Source organism: Oncorhynchus keta, chromosome 8, assembly GCF_023373465.1.
Source record: "Oncorhynchus keta strain PuntledgeMale-10-30-2019 chromosome 8, Oket_V2, whole genome shotgun sequence".
Taxonomy (NCBI): domain Eukaryota; kingdom Metazoa; phylum Chordata; class Actinopteri; order Salmoniformes; family Salmonidae; genus Oncorhynchus; species Oncorhynchus keta.
In genome coordinates this window covers 47,251,854-47,267,635 of record NC_068428.1, presented here as the reverse complement: position 1 = coordinate 47,267,635, position 15,782 = coordinate 47,251,854, and the positions used below count along the sequence as shown (strand labels likewise).

General features: G+C 45.2%; 1 protein-coding gene and 1 long non-coding RNA gene across 3 annotated transcripts in view; both read left to right on the top strand.

Annotated features, from left to right (window-relative positions):
• eya4 (EYA transcriptional coactivator and phosphatase 4) overlaps positions 1-15,782 on the top strand; it is a 182,591-nt gene that overhangs the window by 164,974 nt on the left and 1,835 nt on the right. The window contains 6 exon segments of the mRNA XM_052524592.1: positions 4,780-4,869; positions 6,691-6,749; positions 8,330-8,490; positions 8,888-9,002; positions 9,794-9,915; positions 13,386-13,486. Coding sequence (XP_052380552.1) covers positions 4,780-4,869; positions 6,691-6,749; positions 8,330-8,490; positions 8,888-9,002; positions 9,794-9,915; positions 13,386-13,486 — 648 coding nt within the window.
• The window catches only part of LOC127931525 (uncharacterized), a 2,411-nt gene continuing 1,389 nt past the window's right edge, over positions 14,761-15,782 (top strand). For both annotated transcript variants that reach the window (XR_008141589.1, XR_008141590.1), the window contains exons 1-2: positions 14,761-15,099; positions 15,140-15,782. The exon at positions 15,140-15,782 is cut by the window's right edge. This is a non-coding gene — a long non-coding RNA (uncharacterized LOC127931525). The remainder of the gene's footprint in view (positions 15,100-15,139) is intronic.

Below are 15,782 nucleotides of genomic sequence, written 5' to 3'. Positions count from 1 at the left end.
TGTAGTGCACTACTTTAGGTCAGGACTCTATGGCACCCTATTCCCTATGTAGTGCACTACTTTAGGTCAGGACTCTATGGCACCCTATTCCCTATGTAGTGCACTACTTTAGGGCAGGTCTCTATGGCACCATATTCCCTATGTAGTGCACTACTTTAGGGCAGGACTCTATGGCACCCTATTCCCTATGTAGTGCACTACTTTAGGGCAGGTCTCTATGGCACCCTATTCCCTATGTAGTGCACTACTTTGGTAATAAGGAGTGCATTACATAGTTAATGGGTGGCCATTTCAGACACATCTACTGTATACCTCTCCTACTGTATACCTCTCCATACCTTTCCTACTGTATACCTCTCCATACCTTTCCTACTGTATACCTCTCCTACTGTAAACCTCTCCTACTGTATACCTCTCCTCTCCTACTGTATATAACTCTCCTACTGTATACCCTCCTACTGTATACCTCTCCTACTGTACACCTCTCCTACTGTATACCTCTCTATACCTCTCCTACTGTAAACCTCTCCTACTGTATACCTCTCCATACCTCTCCTACTGTATACCCTCCTACTGTATACCTCTCTATACCTCTCCTACTGTAAACCTCTCCTACTGTATACCTCTCCATACCTCTCATACTGTATACCCTCCTACTGTATACCTCTCCTACTGTATACCTCTCTATACCTCTCCTACTGTATACCTCTCTATACCTCTCCTACTGTATACCTCTCCTACTGTATACCTCTCCTACTGTATACCTCGTCACCGCACCTCTCCTACTGTATACCTCTCCTACTGTATACCTCTCCTACTGTATACCTCTCCTACTGTATACCTCGTCATACCTCTCCTACTGTATACCTCTCCGTACCTCTCCTACTGTATACCTCTCCTACTGTATACCTCTCCTACTGTATATCTCTCCTACTGTATACCTCTCCTACTGTATACCTCTCCTACTGTATACCTCGTCATACCTCTCCTACTGTATACCTCTCCTACTGTATACCTCTCCTACTGTAAACCTCTCCTACTGTAAACCTCTCCTACTGTATACCTCTCCTACTGTATACCTCTCCTACTGTATTACTGTCCTACTGTATACATCTCCTACTGTATACCCTCCTACTGTATACCTCTCCTACTGTATACCTCTCCTACTGTATACCTCTCCATACCTCTCCTACTGTATACCTCTCCTACTGTATACCTCTCCTACTGTATACCTCTCCTACTGTATACCTCTCCTACTGTATTACTGTCCTACTGTATACCTCTCCTACTGTAAACCTCTCCTACTGTATACCTCTCCTACTGTATACCTCTCCTACTGTATTAATGTCCTACTGTATACCTCTCCTACTGTAAACCTCTCCTACTGTATACCTCTCCTACTGTATACCTCTCCTACTGTATATCTCTCCTACTGTATACCTCTCCTACTGTATATCTCTCCTACTGTATACCTCTCCTACTGTATATCTCTCCATACCTCTCCTACTGTATACCTCTCTATACCTCTCCTACTGTATACCTCGTCATACCTCTCCTACTGTATACCTCTGCTACTGTATACCTCTCCTTGGCACAGGTGACTGATAAAATAATCATTGAATATTTACCTGAAGAAGCCGCAGGCTGGTCAGTGGTTTAGAAGATGTGGTATTTGAAACGAGGGAAAGTAGATGTGATGGAACAGACTGAGTTAATAGCAGGGTGGTCTTGGCTCTGGCACCCTTCTCTTCCTCGCTTTATCGCTCTCCTTCACCCTTATCTCTCTCCCTCCCTCTCTCTACATGTTTCTCTCTCCCTCCCTCTCTCTACATGTCTCTCTGTCCCTCCCTCTCTCTACATGTTTCTCTCTACATGTCTCTCTGTCCCTCCCTCTCTCTCCACATGTCTCTCTCCCTCCCTCTCTCTACATGTCTCTCTCTCTCCCTCCCTCTCTCCATGTCTCTCTCTCCCTCCCTCTCTCTACATGTCTCTCTCTCCCTCCCTCTCTCCATGTTTCTCTCTCCCTCCCTCCTCTACCCTCTCTCTCTCTCCATGTCTCTCTCTCCCTCCCTCTCTCCATGTCTCTCTCTCCCTCCCTCTCTCTACATGTCTCTCTCCCTCCCTCTCTCTACATGTTTCTCTCTCCCTCCCTCTCTCTACATGTCTCTCTGTCTCCCTCCCTCTCTCTACATGTTTCTCTCTCCCTCCCTCTCTCTCCATGTCTCTCTCCCTCCCTCTCTCTACATGTTTCTCTCTCCCTCCCTCTCTCTACATGTCTCTCTCCCTCCCTCTCTCTACATGTCTCTCTCTCCCTCCCTCTCTCTACATGTCTCTCTGTCCCTCCCTCTCTCTACATGTCTCTCTCTCTCCCTCCCTCTCTCTATGTCTCTCTCTCTCCCTCCCTCTCTCCATGTCTCTCTCTCTCCCTCCCTCTCTCCCTCTCTCTCTCTCTCCCTCCCTCTCTCCATGTCTCTCTCCCTCCCTCTCTCCATGTCTCTCTCTCTCCCTCCCTCTCTCCATGTGTCTCTCTCTCTCCCTCCCTCTCTCCATGTCTCTCTCTCTCCCTCCCTCTCTCTACATGTCTCTCTCTCTCCCTCCCTCTCTCCATGTCTCTCTCCCTCCCTCTCTCTATGTCTCTCTCTCTCCATGTCTCTCTCTCTCCCTCCATCTCTCTCCCTCCCTCTCTCCATGTCTCTCTCTCTCCCTCCCTCTCTCTACATGTCTCTCTCTCTCCCTCCCTCTCTCCATGTCTCTCTCTCTCCCTCTTTATCCAACTTTCCTTCTTTTCACCCCTTGCCCTCCCACGCCATCTCTATCTCTTCATTTCTCTCTCTCCATGTCTCTCTCTCCCTCCCTCTCTCTCAATTTCTCTCTCTCTCCTTCCCTCTCTCTACATCTCTCTCTCTCTCCCTCTCTACATTTATCTCTGTGCTCGGTATGTGTCTATTCTGGGAGTCTCACAGTGTCAGCGAATCGCCTATCTATCGCAGATGATGGTTTTTGCAGCTGAGCTGCGGGTTGGCAGGGCTGCCCCCCAAACCCACCCAGTCCCCCAAGGATTTTTAAAGAGGGACATAATGTTGATGGGACAGAACAAGTGTGACATGTCTTTCTCTCGCTCTCTCTCTCTCAGCATCTACTGAGATTAGTTGAACATACCAGGGGGGAGGAGGGCAGGGGGGGAGATGATGGTGGTGATGATGATGGTGGTGATGAAGGCTCCTCATTTGTCACAGTCAGTAGAGGATTAGTCACCCCTCATGGCCTGGTTCTTCTGGTCTTCCCAGTACAGCCAGTAGAGGACTGGTCACCCCTCAGAGCCTGGTTCCTCTCTACCCAGTACAGCCAGTAGAGGACTGGTCACCCCTCAGAGCCTGGTTCCTCTCTACCCAGTACAGCCAGTAGAGGACTGGTCACCCCTCAGAGCCTGGTTCCTCTCTACCCAGTACAGTCAGTAGAGGACTGGTCACCCCTCAGAGCCTGGTTCCTCTCTACCCAGTACAGCCAGTAGAGGACTGGTCACCCCTCAGAGCCTGGTTCCTCTCTACCCAGTACAGTCAGTAGAGGACTGGTCACCCCTCAGAGCCTGGTTCCTCTCTACCCAGTACAGCCAGTAGAGGACTGGTCACCCCTCAGAGCCTGGTTCCTCTCTACCCAGTACAGCCAGTAGAGGACTGGTCACCCCTCAGAGCCTGGTTCCTCTCTACCCAGTACAGCCAGTAGAGGACTGGTCACCCCTCAGAGCCTGGTTCCTCTGGTCGACCCAGTACAGCCAGGAGAGGACTGGTCACCCCTCAGAGCCTGGTTCCTCTCTACCCAGAACAGTTGAGGGTTTCTGTACAAGCACTTGAGAACTGCTGATATAGAAAGAGGTTTATAAAATACATTTGATTGATTGTTCGATTGTTTGTTTGATCAATCAATCAAATTTATTTATAAAGCCCTTCGTACATCAGCCGATGTCTCAAAGTGCTGTGCAGAAACCCAGCCTAAAACCCCAAACAGCAAGCAATGCAGGTGTAGAAGCACAGTGGCTAGGAAAAACTCCCTAGAAAGGACAAAACCTAGGAAGAAACCTAGAGAGGAACCAGGCTATGTGGGGTGGCCAGTCCTCTTCTGGCTGTGCCGGGTGGAGATTATAACAGAACATGGCCAAGATGTTCAAATGTTCATAGATGACCAGCAGGGTCAAATAATAATAATCACAGTGGTTGTCGAGGGTGCAACAGGTCAGCACCTCAGGAGTAAATGTCAGTTGGCTTTTCATAGCCGATCATTCAGAGGTCGAAACAGCAGGTGGGGTGGGTAGAGAGAGAGAGAGGGAGAGAGAGAGAGAGAGAGAGACAGAGAGAGAGAGAGAGAGAGAGAGAGAGAGAGAGAGAGGGAGAGAGGGAGAGAGAGAGAGAGAGAGAGAGAGAGAGAGAGAGAGAGAGAGAGAGAGAGAGAGAGAGAGACAGGGAGAGAGACAGAGACAGAGAGAGGGAGAGAGACAGAGAGAGAGAGAGAGACAGAGAGAGAAAACAGCGTCAGGATTCCATAGCCGCAGGCAGAACTGGAGCAGCAGCACGGCCAGGTGGACTGGGGACAGCAATGAGTCATTATGCCAGGTAGTCCTGGGCTCAGGTCCTCCGGGAGGGAGAGGGAATTAGAGGGAGCATACTTCAATTCACACAGGACACCAGATAATTACACCAGATATAACAGACTGAACTCTAGCCCCCCCGACACATGGAGACTGTATAGACGGATGTATCGATGGTTGTATTGATTGATTGACAGGACCCTCCCATGGCGGTGACACTGGGACTGAGGATGGAAGAGATGATCTTTAACCTGGCAGACACACACCTGTTCTTCAACGACTTAGAGGTAGGTTAGCTCAGGAACACACACACACACACACACTGTATAGATACAGATACTGATCTGGGATCAGATCCCCACTGTCAGTGTAATCTAATTCATTGTGATTTTAAAAAGGTCAAACTGATCCTAGATCAGCACTCCTCCTCCTCTGAGAGGCTGCGATACGTGTGTAGCTCCTTCATGTGTAGACACTGCCACCTAGTGACACAAACTAAAGACTTAAACTTGTCTCTGTCTGTCTGTCTGTCTGTCTGTCTGTCTGTCTGTCTGTGTTTCTGTCTGTGTGTGTTTCTGTCTGTGTGTGTTTCTGTCTGTGTGTGTTTCTGTGTCTGTGTGTTTCTGTCTGTGTGTGTTTCTGTGTCTGTGTGTTTCTGTGTGTGTGTGTTTCTGTGTGTGTGTGTTTCTGTGTGTGTGTGTTTCTGTGTGTGTGTGTTTCTGTGTGTGTGTGTTTCTGTGTGTGTGTGTTTCTGTGTGTGTGTGTTTCTGTGTGTGTGTGGGTGGGTGTTTCTGTGTGTGTGTGTTTCTGTCTGTGTGTTTCTGTGTGTGTGTGTGTGTTTCTGTCTGTGTGTTTCTGTGTGTGTGTGTTTCTGTCTGTCTGTGTGTTTCTGTCTGTGTGTTTCTGTGTGTGTGTGTTTCTGTGTGTGTGTGTGTGTTTCTGTCTGTGTGTGTGTGTTTCTGTCTGTGTGTGTTTCTGTGTCTGTGTGTTTCTGTGTGTGTGTGTTTCTGTCTGTGTGTGTTTCTGTGTCTGTGTGTTTCTGTCTGTGTGTGTTTCTGTCTGTGTGTGTTTCTGTCTGTGTGTGTTTCTGTGTGTGTGTGTTTCTGTCTGTGTGTGTTTCTGTCTGTGTGTGTTTCTGTGTGTGTGTGTTTCTGTGTGTGTGTGTTTCTGTGTGTGTGTGGGTGGGTGTTTCTGTGTGTGTGTGTGTGTTTCTGTCTGTGTGTTTCTGTGTGTGTGTGTGTTTCTGTCTGTGTTTTTCTGTGTGTGTGTGTTTCTGTCTGTCTGTGTGTTTCTGTCTGTGTGTTTCTGTGTGTGTGTGTTTCTGTGTGTGTGTGTTTCTGTGTGTGTGTGTGTTTGTGTGTGTGTGTGTCTGGTGTGTGTGTTTCTGTGTGTGTGTGTTTCTGTCTGTGTGTTTCTGTGTGTGTGTGTTTCTGTCTGTGTGTTTCTGTGTGTGTGTGTTTCTGTCTGTCTGTGTGTTTCTGTCTGTGTGTTTCTGTGTGTGTGTGTTTCTGTGTGTGTGTGTGTGTTTCTGTCTGTGTGTTTCTGTGTGTGCGTGTTTCTGTCTGTCTGTGTGGTTCTGGTTGTGTGTTTCTGTCTGTGTGTGTTTCTGTCTGTGTGTTTCTGTCTGTGTGTTTCTGTCTGTGTGTTTCTGTCTGTGTGTTTCTGTGTGTGTGTTTCTGTGTGTGTGTGTGGGTGGGTGTTTCTCTGTCTGTGTGTTTCTGTCTGTGTGTTTCTGTGTGTGTGTGTGTGTGTGTTTCTGTGTGTGTGTGTTTCTGTGTGTGTGTGTGTGTTTCTGTGTGTGTGTGTTTCTGTGTGTGTGGGTGGGTGTTTCTCTGTCTGTGTGTTTCTTTCTGTGTGTTTCTGTCTGTGTGTGTGTTTCTGTGTGTGTGTGTGTGTGTTTCTGTGTGTGTGTGTGTGTGTGTGTCTGTCTGTGTGTGTCTGTCTGTGTGTTTCTGTCTGTGTGTTTCTGTGTGTGTGTGTTTCTGTGTGTGTGTGTCTGTCTGTGTGTGTGTCTGTCTGTGTGTGTCTGTCTGTGTGTTTCTGTCTGTCTGTGTTTCTGTCTGTGTGTTTCTGTCTGTGTGTTTCTGTCTGTGTGGGTGGGAGTTCAGGAGTGTGATCAGGTCCATATTGATGATGTGTCGTCGGATGACAACGGACAGGACCTGAGGTGAGCGTTCAACAACGTTTTCTTCTTCACAGTTAAATGACGAGTTCAGGATGTGAACAACTTGATATCAGATATCAGTTCCTCGCTCTGAGAACAAGTCTGTGGGTCAGGAGAAACTGGAATCCATGGGATGCTTTTCTTTAAACAGCCACTACAAACGTCACCTAACATCAAGTTGTAACATCCTCAACTACTCATTTAAGCCTACATCATACCAGAGGAGGCTGGTGAGGGGAGGACGGCTCGTAATAATGACCGGAACAGAGCAAATGGAATGCCATTCTAGTAATTTCCGAGTGGCGCAGCAGTCTAAGGCACTGCATCTCAGTGCAAGAGGCATCACTAAGGTCCCTGGTTCAATTCCAGGCTGTATCAAATCTGGCCCGTGATTGGGAGTCCCATAAGGCGGAGCACAATTGGCCAAGTGTCGTCCCGGGTTTGGCCGTCATTGTAAATAAGAATTAGTTCTTAAATGACTTGCCTAGTTAAATAAATAAAAAATGTAATTAAATTCCCCTCCAGCCATTACCACGAGCCCGTCCTCCCGAATTAAGGCGGCACCAACCTCCTGTGGTATGTAGACAATGCAAGAATTACAAGTACCTACGCAAATGTCCATCCTGCGTAGTTGCGTAGCAAAAGAAACTGCTGATGTTTGCAGCCCCGCAATTATAAACTCAACAACAAGCACGCAGGATCGACAGCAAAAGCAGGCTTAAATCATTTGAGTCAACCATTAGGAATGTTCTGTGACATATTGTTCTGTTGAGAGCAGAATTCATAGACAGTACCATTTTTATAATAAAACACATCACTGTTATTATTATTATTGACAGTACATACAGTTTTTATAATAAAACACATCACTGTTATTATTATTGACATTTTTATAATAAACTCCACCATTTTTATAATAAAACACATCACTGTTATTATTATTGACAGTACTTACCATTTTTATAATAAATTATATTATTATTATTAAGTACAGTTTTTATAATAAATTATATTATTATTATTGACAGTTTTTATAATAAATTATATTATTATTATTGACAGTACATACAGTTTTGATAATAAATTATATTATTATTATTGACAGTTTTTATAATAAATTATATTATTATTATTATTATTATTGACAGTACTTACAGTTTTGATAATAAATTATATTATTATTATTTACATTTTTATAATAAATTATATTATTATTATTATTGCCAGTACTTACAGTTTATATAATAAATGATATTATTATTATTATTGACAGTTTATATAATAAATTATATTATTATTATTATTGACAGTACTTACAGTTTATATAATAAATTATATTATTATTATTATTGACAGTACTTACAGTTTATATAATAAATTATATTATTATTATTATTGACAGTACTTACAGTTTATATAATAAATTATATTATTATTATTATTGACAGTACTTACAGTTTATATAATAAATTATATTATTATTATTATTGACAGTACTTACAGTTTATATAATAAATTATATTATTATTATTGACAGTACTTACAGTTTATATAATAAATTATATTATTATTATTATTGACAGTACTTACAGTTTTGCAACTGATGGCTTCCATGCAGCGGCGACCAGCGCGAGTCTGTGCCTGGCGACGGGCGTCCGCGGAGGGGTGGACTGGATGAGGAAACTAGCCTTCCGCTACAGAAGAGTCAAAGAGATGTATAGCACATACAAAAACAATGTGGGGGGTAAGCCAATCGGAGAAGAGTTTACTGGAGAGGAGCCAATCAGAGAGCTCTTTTTTTAGGCAGCGGGTGTGGGGGGGGTTATATATATATATATTTTGTAACTGTCGACTGATATGTATAGTGTGTACGTTTTAATCCACTGAGAAACATTTAGTATTGTTCCTGTACTTTACTTTAGTACTTTAGTACAGGACAATACTAAATGTTTGTTAGTGGATGAAAAGACAATGTTTCTGTGTTGGTGAAGACAGCGTTCAATGTAAAAAAAAAAAAAATGTCGGCTCACTTGGAAAACCTTTGATATGGCGCATTGTGGACAAAGTGTGGTCAGATTAAATCCTGCCCCTAATGTTGTTTATTGTTGTTGTTTATTGTTGATGTTGTTTATTGTTGACAGGCCTGTTGGGCCCTGCTAAGAGGGATGCGTGGTTACAACTGAGAGCTGAAGTAGAGGCTTTAACAGACTCCTGGCTCACCAACGCACTCAAGTCCCTGTCAATCATCAGCTCCAGGTGCCCCTCCACACACCCCGCACACAAAATGGCTGCCGACACACTGAATCGGTCTCTGACATGAACATGAACTAGACAATTAAAACAGAGATCAGAGCTAATGTCATGTAATGGAACAGTCATTACTGATACTAATGATCTGTCTTTCTCTCTTCTCACCTCTCCCTCTCTCTCTCTGTCTCTCTCCCTGTCTCTCTCTCTCTCTCTCTCTCTCCCTCTCTTCCTCTCTCTCTCTCTCTCTCTCTCTCTCTCTCTCTCTCTCTCTGTCTCTCTCTCTCTCTCTCTCTCTCTTCCTCTCTCTCTCTCTCTCTCTCTTCCTCTCTCCTCTCTCTCTCTCTCTCTCTCTCTCTCTCTCTCTCTCTCTCTCTGTCTCTCTCCCTGTCTCTCTCTCTCTCTCTCTCTCTCTCTCCCTCTCTTCTCTCTCTCTCTCTCTCTCTCTCTCTCTCTCTCTCTCTCTCTCTCTCTCTCTCTCTCTCTCTCTCTCTCTCTCTCTCTCTCTCTCTCTCTTCTCTCTCTCTCTCTCTCTCTCTCTCTCTTCCTCCCTCCCTGTCTTTTCCTCCCTCCTTCACTTTTCGTCCCTCCCTCCATCTCTCTCTCTCTCTCTCTCTCTCTCTCTCTCTCTCTCTCTCTCTCTCTCTCTCTCTCTCTCTCTCTCTCTCTCTCTCTCTCTCTCTCTCTCTCCCTCTCTCTCTCTCTCTCTCTCTCTCCTCTCTCCCTCTCTCTCTCTCTCTCTCTCTCTCTCTCTCTCTCTCTCTCTCTCTCTCTCTCTCTCTCTCTCTCTCTGTCTCCAGGAGTAACTGTGTAAATGTGTTGGTAACAACAACCCAGCTGATACCAGCAGTGGCTAAAGTTCTGTTGTATAGTTTAGGATCTGCCTTCCCTATTGAGAACATATACAGTGCAACCAAAATAGGTAAGAACCACACACACACACACACACACACACACACAAAAGTGGTATTTAAGTTTACTTCCTGAACGGGAAATGGAATTAACCTCAAGCGGAACTAAACCCAAATTGACCAGGGATCTGACCTCTGTATGAGGCTATATGGATCCCTATGAGCTCTGGTCTAAAGTAGTGCACTGCATAGGGAATAGGGTGCCATTTGGCACACAGGCATTGGCCTGGGAGGGGAGGGTTGTTATGATGACAGTGTTGATCTGAAGCATCTCCGTGGCGACCAGGTGTGTTGTCAGGAACTATCAGGGCCAATCCATTTCTTTCTCTTGTGTTTTTTTATTTTTATGGAAAATACGACAACCAAGGGAATGTGTGTTTACAGATGGATATATCAGTGTGTGTGTGTGTGTGTGTTTACAGATGGCTATATCAGTGTGTGTGTGTGTGTGTTTACAGATGGCTATATCAGTGTGTGTGTGTGTGTGTGTGTGTTTACAGATGGCTATATCAGTGTGTGTGTGTGTGTGTGTTTACAGATGGCTATATCAGTGTGTGTGTGTGTGTGTGTGTGTGTGTGTGTGTGTGTGTGTGTGTGTGTGTTTACAGATGGCTATATCAGTGTGTGTGTGTGTGTGTTTACAGATGGCTATATCAGTGTGTGTGTGTGTGTTTACAGATGGCTATATCAGTGTGTGTGTGTGTGTGTGTGTGTGTGTTTACAGATGGCTATATCAGTGTGTGTGTGTGTGTTTACAGATGGCTATATCAGTGTGTGTGTGTGTGTGTGTGTGTGTGTGTGTGTGTGTGTGTGTGTGTGTGTGTGTGTGTGTGTGTGTGTGTGTGTGTGTGTGTGTGTGTGTGTGTGTGTGTGTGTGTGTGTGTTTACAGATGGCTATATCAGTGTGTGTGTGTGTTTACAGATGGCTATATCAGTGTGTGTGTGTGTGTGTGTTTACAGATGGCTATATCAGTGTGTGTGTGTGTTTACAGATGGATATATCAGTGTGTGTGTGTGTGTGTGTGTGTGTGTGTGTGTGTGTGTGTGTGTGTGTGTGTGTGTGTGTGTGTGTGTGTGTGTGTGTGTGTGTGTGTGTGTGTGTGTGTGTGTGTTTACAGATGGCTATATCAGTGTGTGTGTGTGTGTGTGTGTGTGTGTGTGTGTGTGTGTGTGTGTGTGTGTGTGTGTTTACAGGTGGCTATATCAGTGTGTGTGTGTGTGTGTGTGTTTACAGATGGATATATCAGTGTGTGTGTGTGTGTGTGTGTGTTTACAGATGGCTATATCAGTGTGTGTGTGTGTGTGTGTGTGTGTGTGTGTGTTTACAGATGGCTGTATCAGTGTGTGTGTGTGTGTGTTTACAGATGGCTATATCAGTGTGTGTGTGTGTGTGTGTTTACAGATGGCTATATCAGTGTGTGTGTGTGTGTGTGTTTACAGATGGCTATATCAGTGTGTGTGTGTGTGTTTACAGATGGCTATATCAGTGTGTGTGTGTGTGTGTGTGTGTGTGTGTTTACAGATGGCTATATCAGTGTGTGTGTGTGTGTGTTTACAGATGGCTATATCAGTGTGTGTGTGTGTGTGTGTGTGTGTGTGTGTGTGTGTGTGTGTGTGTGTGTGTGTGTGTGTGTGTGTGTGTGTGTGTGTGTGTGTGTGTGTGTGTGTGTGTGTGTGTGTGTTTACAGATGGCTATATCAGTGTATGTGTGTGTGTTTACAGATGGCTATATCAGTGTGTGTGTGTGTGTGTTTACAGATGGCTATATCAGTGTGTGTGTGTGTGTTTACAGATGGCTATATCAGTGTGTGTGTGTGTGTGTTTACAGATGGCTATATCAGTGTGTGTGTGTGTGTGTGTGTGTGTGTTTACATATGTCTATATCAGTGTGTGTGTGTGTGTGTGTTTACAGGTGGCTATATCAGTGTGTGTGTGTGTGTGTGTTTACAGATGGATATATCAGTGTGTGTGTGTGTGTGTTTACAGATGGCTATATCAGTGTGTGTGTGTGTGTGTGTGTGTGTGTGTGTGTGTGTGTGTGTGTGTTTACAGATGGCTGTATCAGTGTGTGTGTGTGTGTGTGTGTGTGTGTGTGTGTGTGTGTGTGTGTGTGTGTGTGTGTGTGTGTGTGTGTGTGTGTGTGTGTGTGTGTGTGTGTGTGTGTGTGTGTGTGTGTGTGTGTGTGTGTGTTTACAGATGGCTATATCAGTGTGTGTGTGTGTGTTTACAGATGGCTATATCAGTGTGTGTGTGTGTGTGTGTGTGTGTGTTTACAGATGGCTATATCAGTGTGTGTGTGTGTGTGTGTGTGTGTTTACAGATGGCTATATCAGTGTGTGTGTGTGTGTGTGTGTGTGTGTGTTTACAGGTGGCTATATCAGTGTGTGTGTGTGTGTGTGTGTGTTTACAGATGGATATATCAGTGTGTGTGTGTGTGTGTTTACAGATGGCTATATCAGTGTGTGTGTGTGTGTGTGTGTGTGTGTGTGTGTGTGTGTGTGTGTGTGTGTGTGTGTTTACAGATGCTTTACAGATGGCTGTATGTGTGTGTGTGTGTGTGTGTGTGTGTGTGTGTGTGTGTGTGTGTGTGTGTGTGTGTGTGTGTGTGTGTGTGTGTGTGTGTGTGTGTGTGTGTGTGTGTGTGTGTGTGTGTGTGTGTGTGTGTGTGTGTGTGTGTTTACAGATGGATATATCAGTGTGTGTGTGTGTGTGTTTACAGATGGCTATATCATGTGTGTGTGTGTGTGTGTGTGTGTGTGTGTTCTCTCCCCGTCTCCTCTCATTCCACTCCTCCATCCTTGATCTACAGAAATGTCTCATCCTCTCTCTTTGTTAGAAAAACATCTGTGTTTAAGCTTTCAGTCCCAAGTGGCACCCTATTCCCTTCATAGTGTACTACTGTTGACCAGGGATCTATGGTACCCTATTCCCTTCATAGTGCACTACTGTTGACCAGGGATCTATGGTACCCTATTCCCTTCATAGTGCACTACTGTTGACCAGGGATCTATGGTACCCTATTCCCTTCATAGTGCACTACTGTTGACCAGGGATCTATGGTACCCTATTCCCTTTATAGTGCACTACTGTTGACCAGGGATCTATGGTACCCTATTCCCTTCATAGTGCACTACTGTTGACCAGGGATCTATGGTACCCTATTCCCTTCATAGTGCACTACTGTTGACCAGGGATCTATGGTACCCTATTCCCTATATAGTGCACTACTGTTGACCAGGGATCTATGGTACCCTATTCCCTATATAGTGCACTTCTGTTGACCAGGGATCTATGGTACCCTATTCCCTATATAGTGCACTACTGTTGACCAGGGCTCTATGGCACCCTATTCCCTACATAGTGTACTACTGTTGACCAGAGGGCCCCGTAAAACACACCCATAGGGCTCTGGTCAAAAGCTAGTGCACTACGAAGGGAATAGGGTGCCACTAGGTACACATCCTTTTGTTGTTGTCTCCAGGAAAAGAGAGCTGTTTTGAGAGAATAGTCTCCCGCTTCGGCAATAACATTACCTATGTTGTGGTTGGCGACGGGCGGGACGAGGAGCATGCAGCCAGCCAGGTAACCTCACCCTGACCCCTCTCTCTCTCTCTCTCTCTCTCTCTCCTGACCTCTAACCCTTGACCCCCCTTGCAGGCAAAGAGGGTTGCTTTGAGCGCATAATGCAGAGGTATGGCAGGAAGGTAGTATATGTTGTAGTAGGAGATGGTGTGGAGGAGGAGCAGGCGGCCAAAAAGGTAAACAATGCGAAGGTGACCTCGCCGTGACCCTGTAGTGTGTGTTGTGGTGTGAGGGCTTCGGATTGGTGGAGTGGTGGACAAGCCTGCCTTCCTGCTGCAGTAGTGGTTTTTAGTAACTTTAGGGTTTTTTTTTTTTTTGGTTTGGGGGGTTTTGGTGAGCTCTGGGGGTGAAATTTCCCCTAGGTACAGATCTAAAATAATCTCCCCCTTTAGGGGAATTCAAAAATGGACCAAAGATCAGGGTCAAGGGGCAACTTCACCCTACTCCTATGGTGTTTGTGTGAGCTCTGAGTGGTGTACAAGCCTGCCTTTCTTTGCCGTAGTGGATGTAGTAATGGCTTTCCTCTCCTTACTGTCGCTTTGTGTTCTGTTTGGGTTTGTTCCTTTGTTATTTCCATGAAACAAAAGTAAGGTTCTTGAGACCGTACCGGGCGAGCGACACCACCGTGCGCAAATTGATTTTGTCCCCCCCCACACCAAACGCGATCGCGACACGCAGGTTGAAATATCAAAGCAAACTCTGAACCAATTCTATTAATTTGGGGACAGGCCGAAAATAATGAAACATTTATGACATTTAGCTAGTTAGCTTGCTGTTGCTAATTTGTCCTGGGATATAAACATTGAGTTGTTATTTTACCTGAAATGCACAAGGTCCTCTACTCCAACAATTAATCCACACATAAAACGGCCAACCGACTCGTTTCTAGTCATCTCTCCTCCTTCCAGGCTTTTTCTTCTTTAGACTTTATATGGTGATTGGCATCGACACTTTCATAGTATTACCACGACGACCGGCCAAACAGTTCATCTTTCATCTATCTGCTTCTATAAACCAAAGGCAGGACATGCAGAGCGATCTGCATCAGAAATAGAACTGACTTCTATTTTAGCCCTTGGCAACGCAGACGATCGTTGGCGCGCGCGAGCAGTGTGGGTGCGATAATTGAATAACGTGTATGTTTAAATTGATTTAGCATCTTAGACCGAATGATGAAATGAGAGTAGACTCTGGTTCCTTAGACCGAATGATGAAATGAGAGTAGACTCTGGTTCCTTAGACCGAATGATGAAATTAGACTCTGGTTCCTTAGACAGAATGATGAAATGAGAGTAGACTCTGGTTCCTTAGACAGACTGATTGGGATTATAAAACTCAACCACTATAATTGATTGCAGACACAATGATAATAATGATAGAAATTAATTAATAAGTATTATATACAGTGGTTCTACAGGGCAGTGGTTCTACAGGGCAGTGGTTCTATAGGTCAGTGGTTCTACAGGTCAGTGGTTCTACAGGTCAGTGGTTCTACAGGTCAGTGGTTCTACAGGTCAGTGGTTCTACAGGTCAGTGGTTCTACAGGTCAGTGGTTCTACAGGTCAGTGGTTCTACAGGTCAGTGGTTCTACAGGTCAGTGGTTCTACAGGTCAGTGGTTCTATAGGTCTGTGGTTCTACAGGTCAGTGGTCAGGTGGTTCTACAGGTCAGTGGTTCTACAGGTCGGTGGTTCTATAGGTCAGTGGTTCTACAGGTCAGTGGTTCTACAGGTCAGTGGTTCAGTAGGTCAGTGGTTCTACAGGTCAGTGGTTCTACAGGTCAGTGGTTCTACAGGTCAGTGGTTCTGTAGGTCAGTGGTTCTGTAGGTCAGTGGTTCTACAGGTCAGTGGTTCTACAGGTCGGTGGTTCTACAGGTCGGTGGTTCTACAGGTCAGTGGTTCAGTAGGTCAGTGGTTCTACAGGTCAGTGGTTCTACAGGTCAGTGGTTCTATAGGTCAGTGGTTCTACAGGTCAGTGGTTCTACAGGTCGGTGGTTCTACAGGTCAGTGGTTCAGTAGGTCAGTGGTTCTACAGGTCAGTGGTTCTACAGGTCAGTGGTTCTACAGGGCAGTGGTTCTACAGGTCAGTGGTTCTGTAGGTCAGTGGTTCTACAGGGCCGTGGTTCTGTAGGTCAGTGGTTATGTAGGTCAGTGGTTCTACAGGTCAGTGGTTCTACAGGTCAGTGGTTCTCTAGGTCAGTGGTTATGTAGGTCAGTGGTTCTACAGGTCAGTGGTTCTACGGGCCAGTGGTTCTACAGGTCAGTGGTTCTACAGGTCAGTGGTTCTACAGGTCAGTG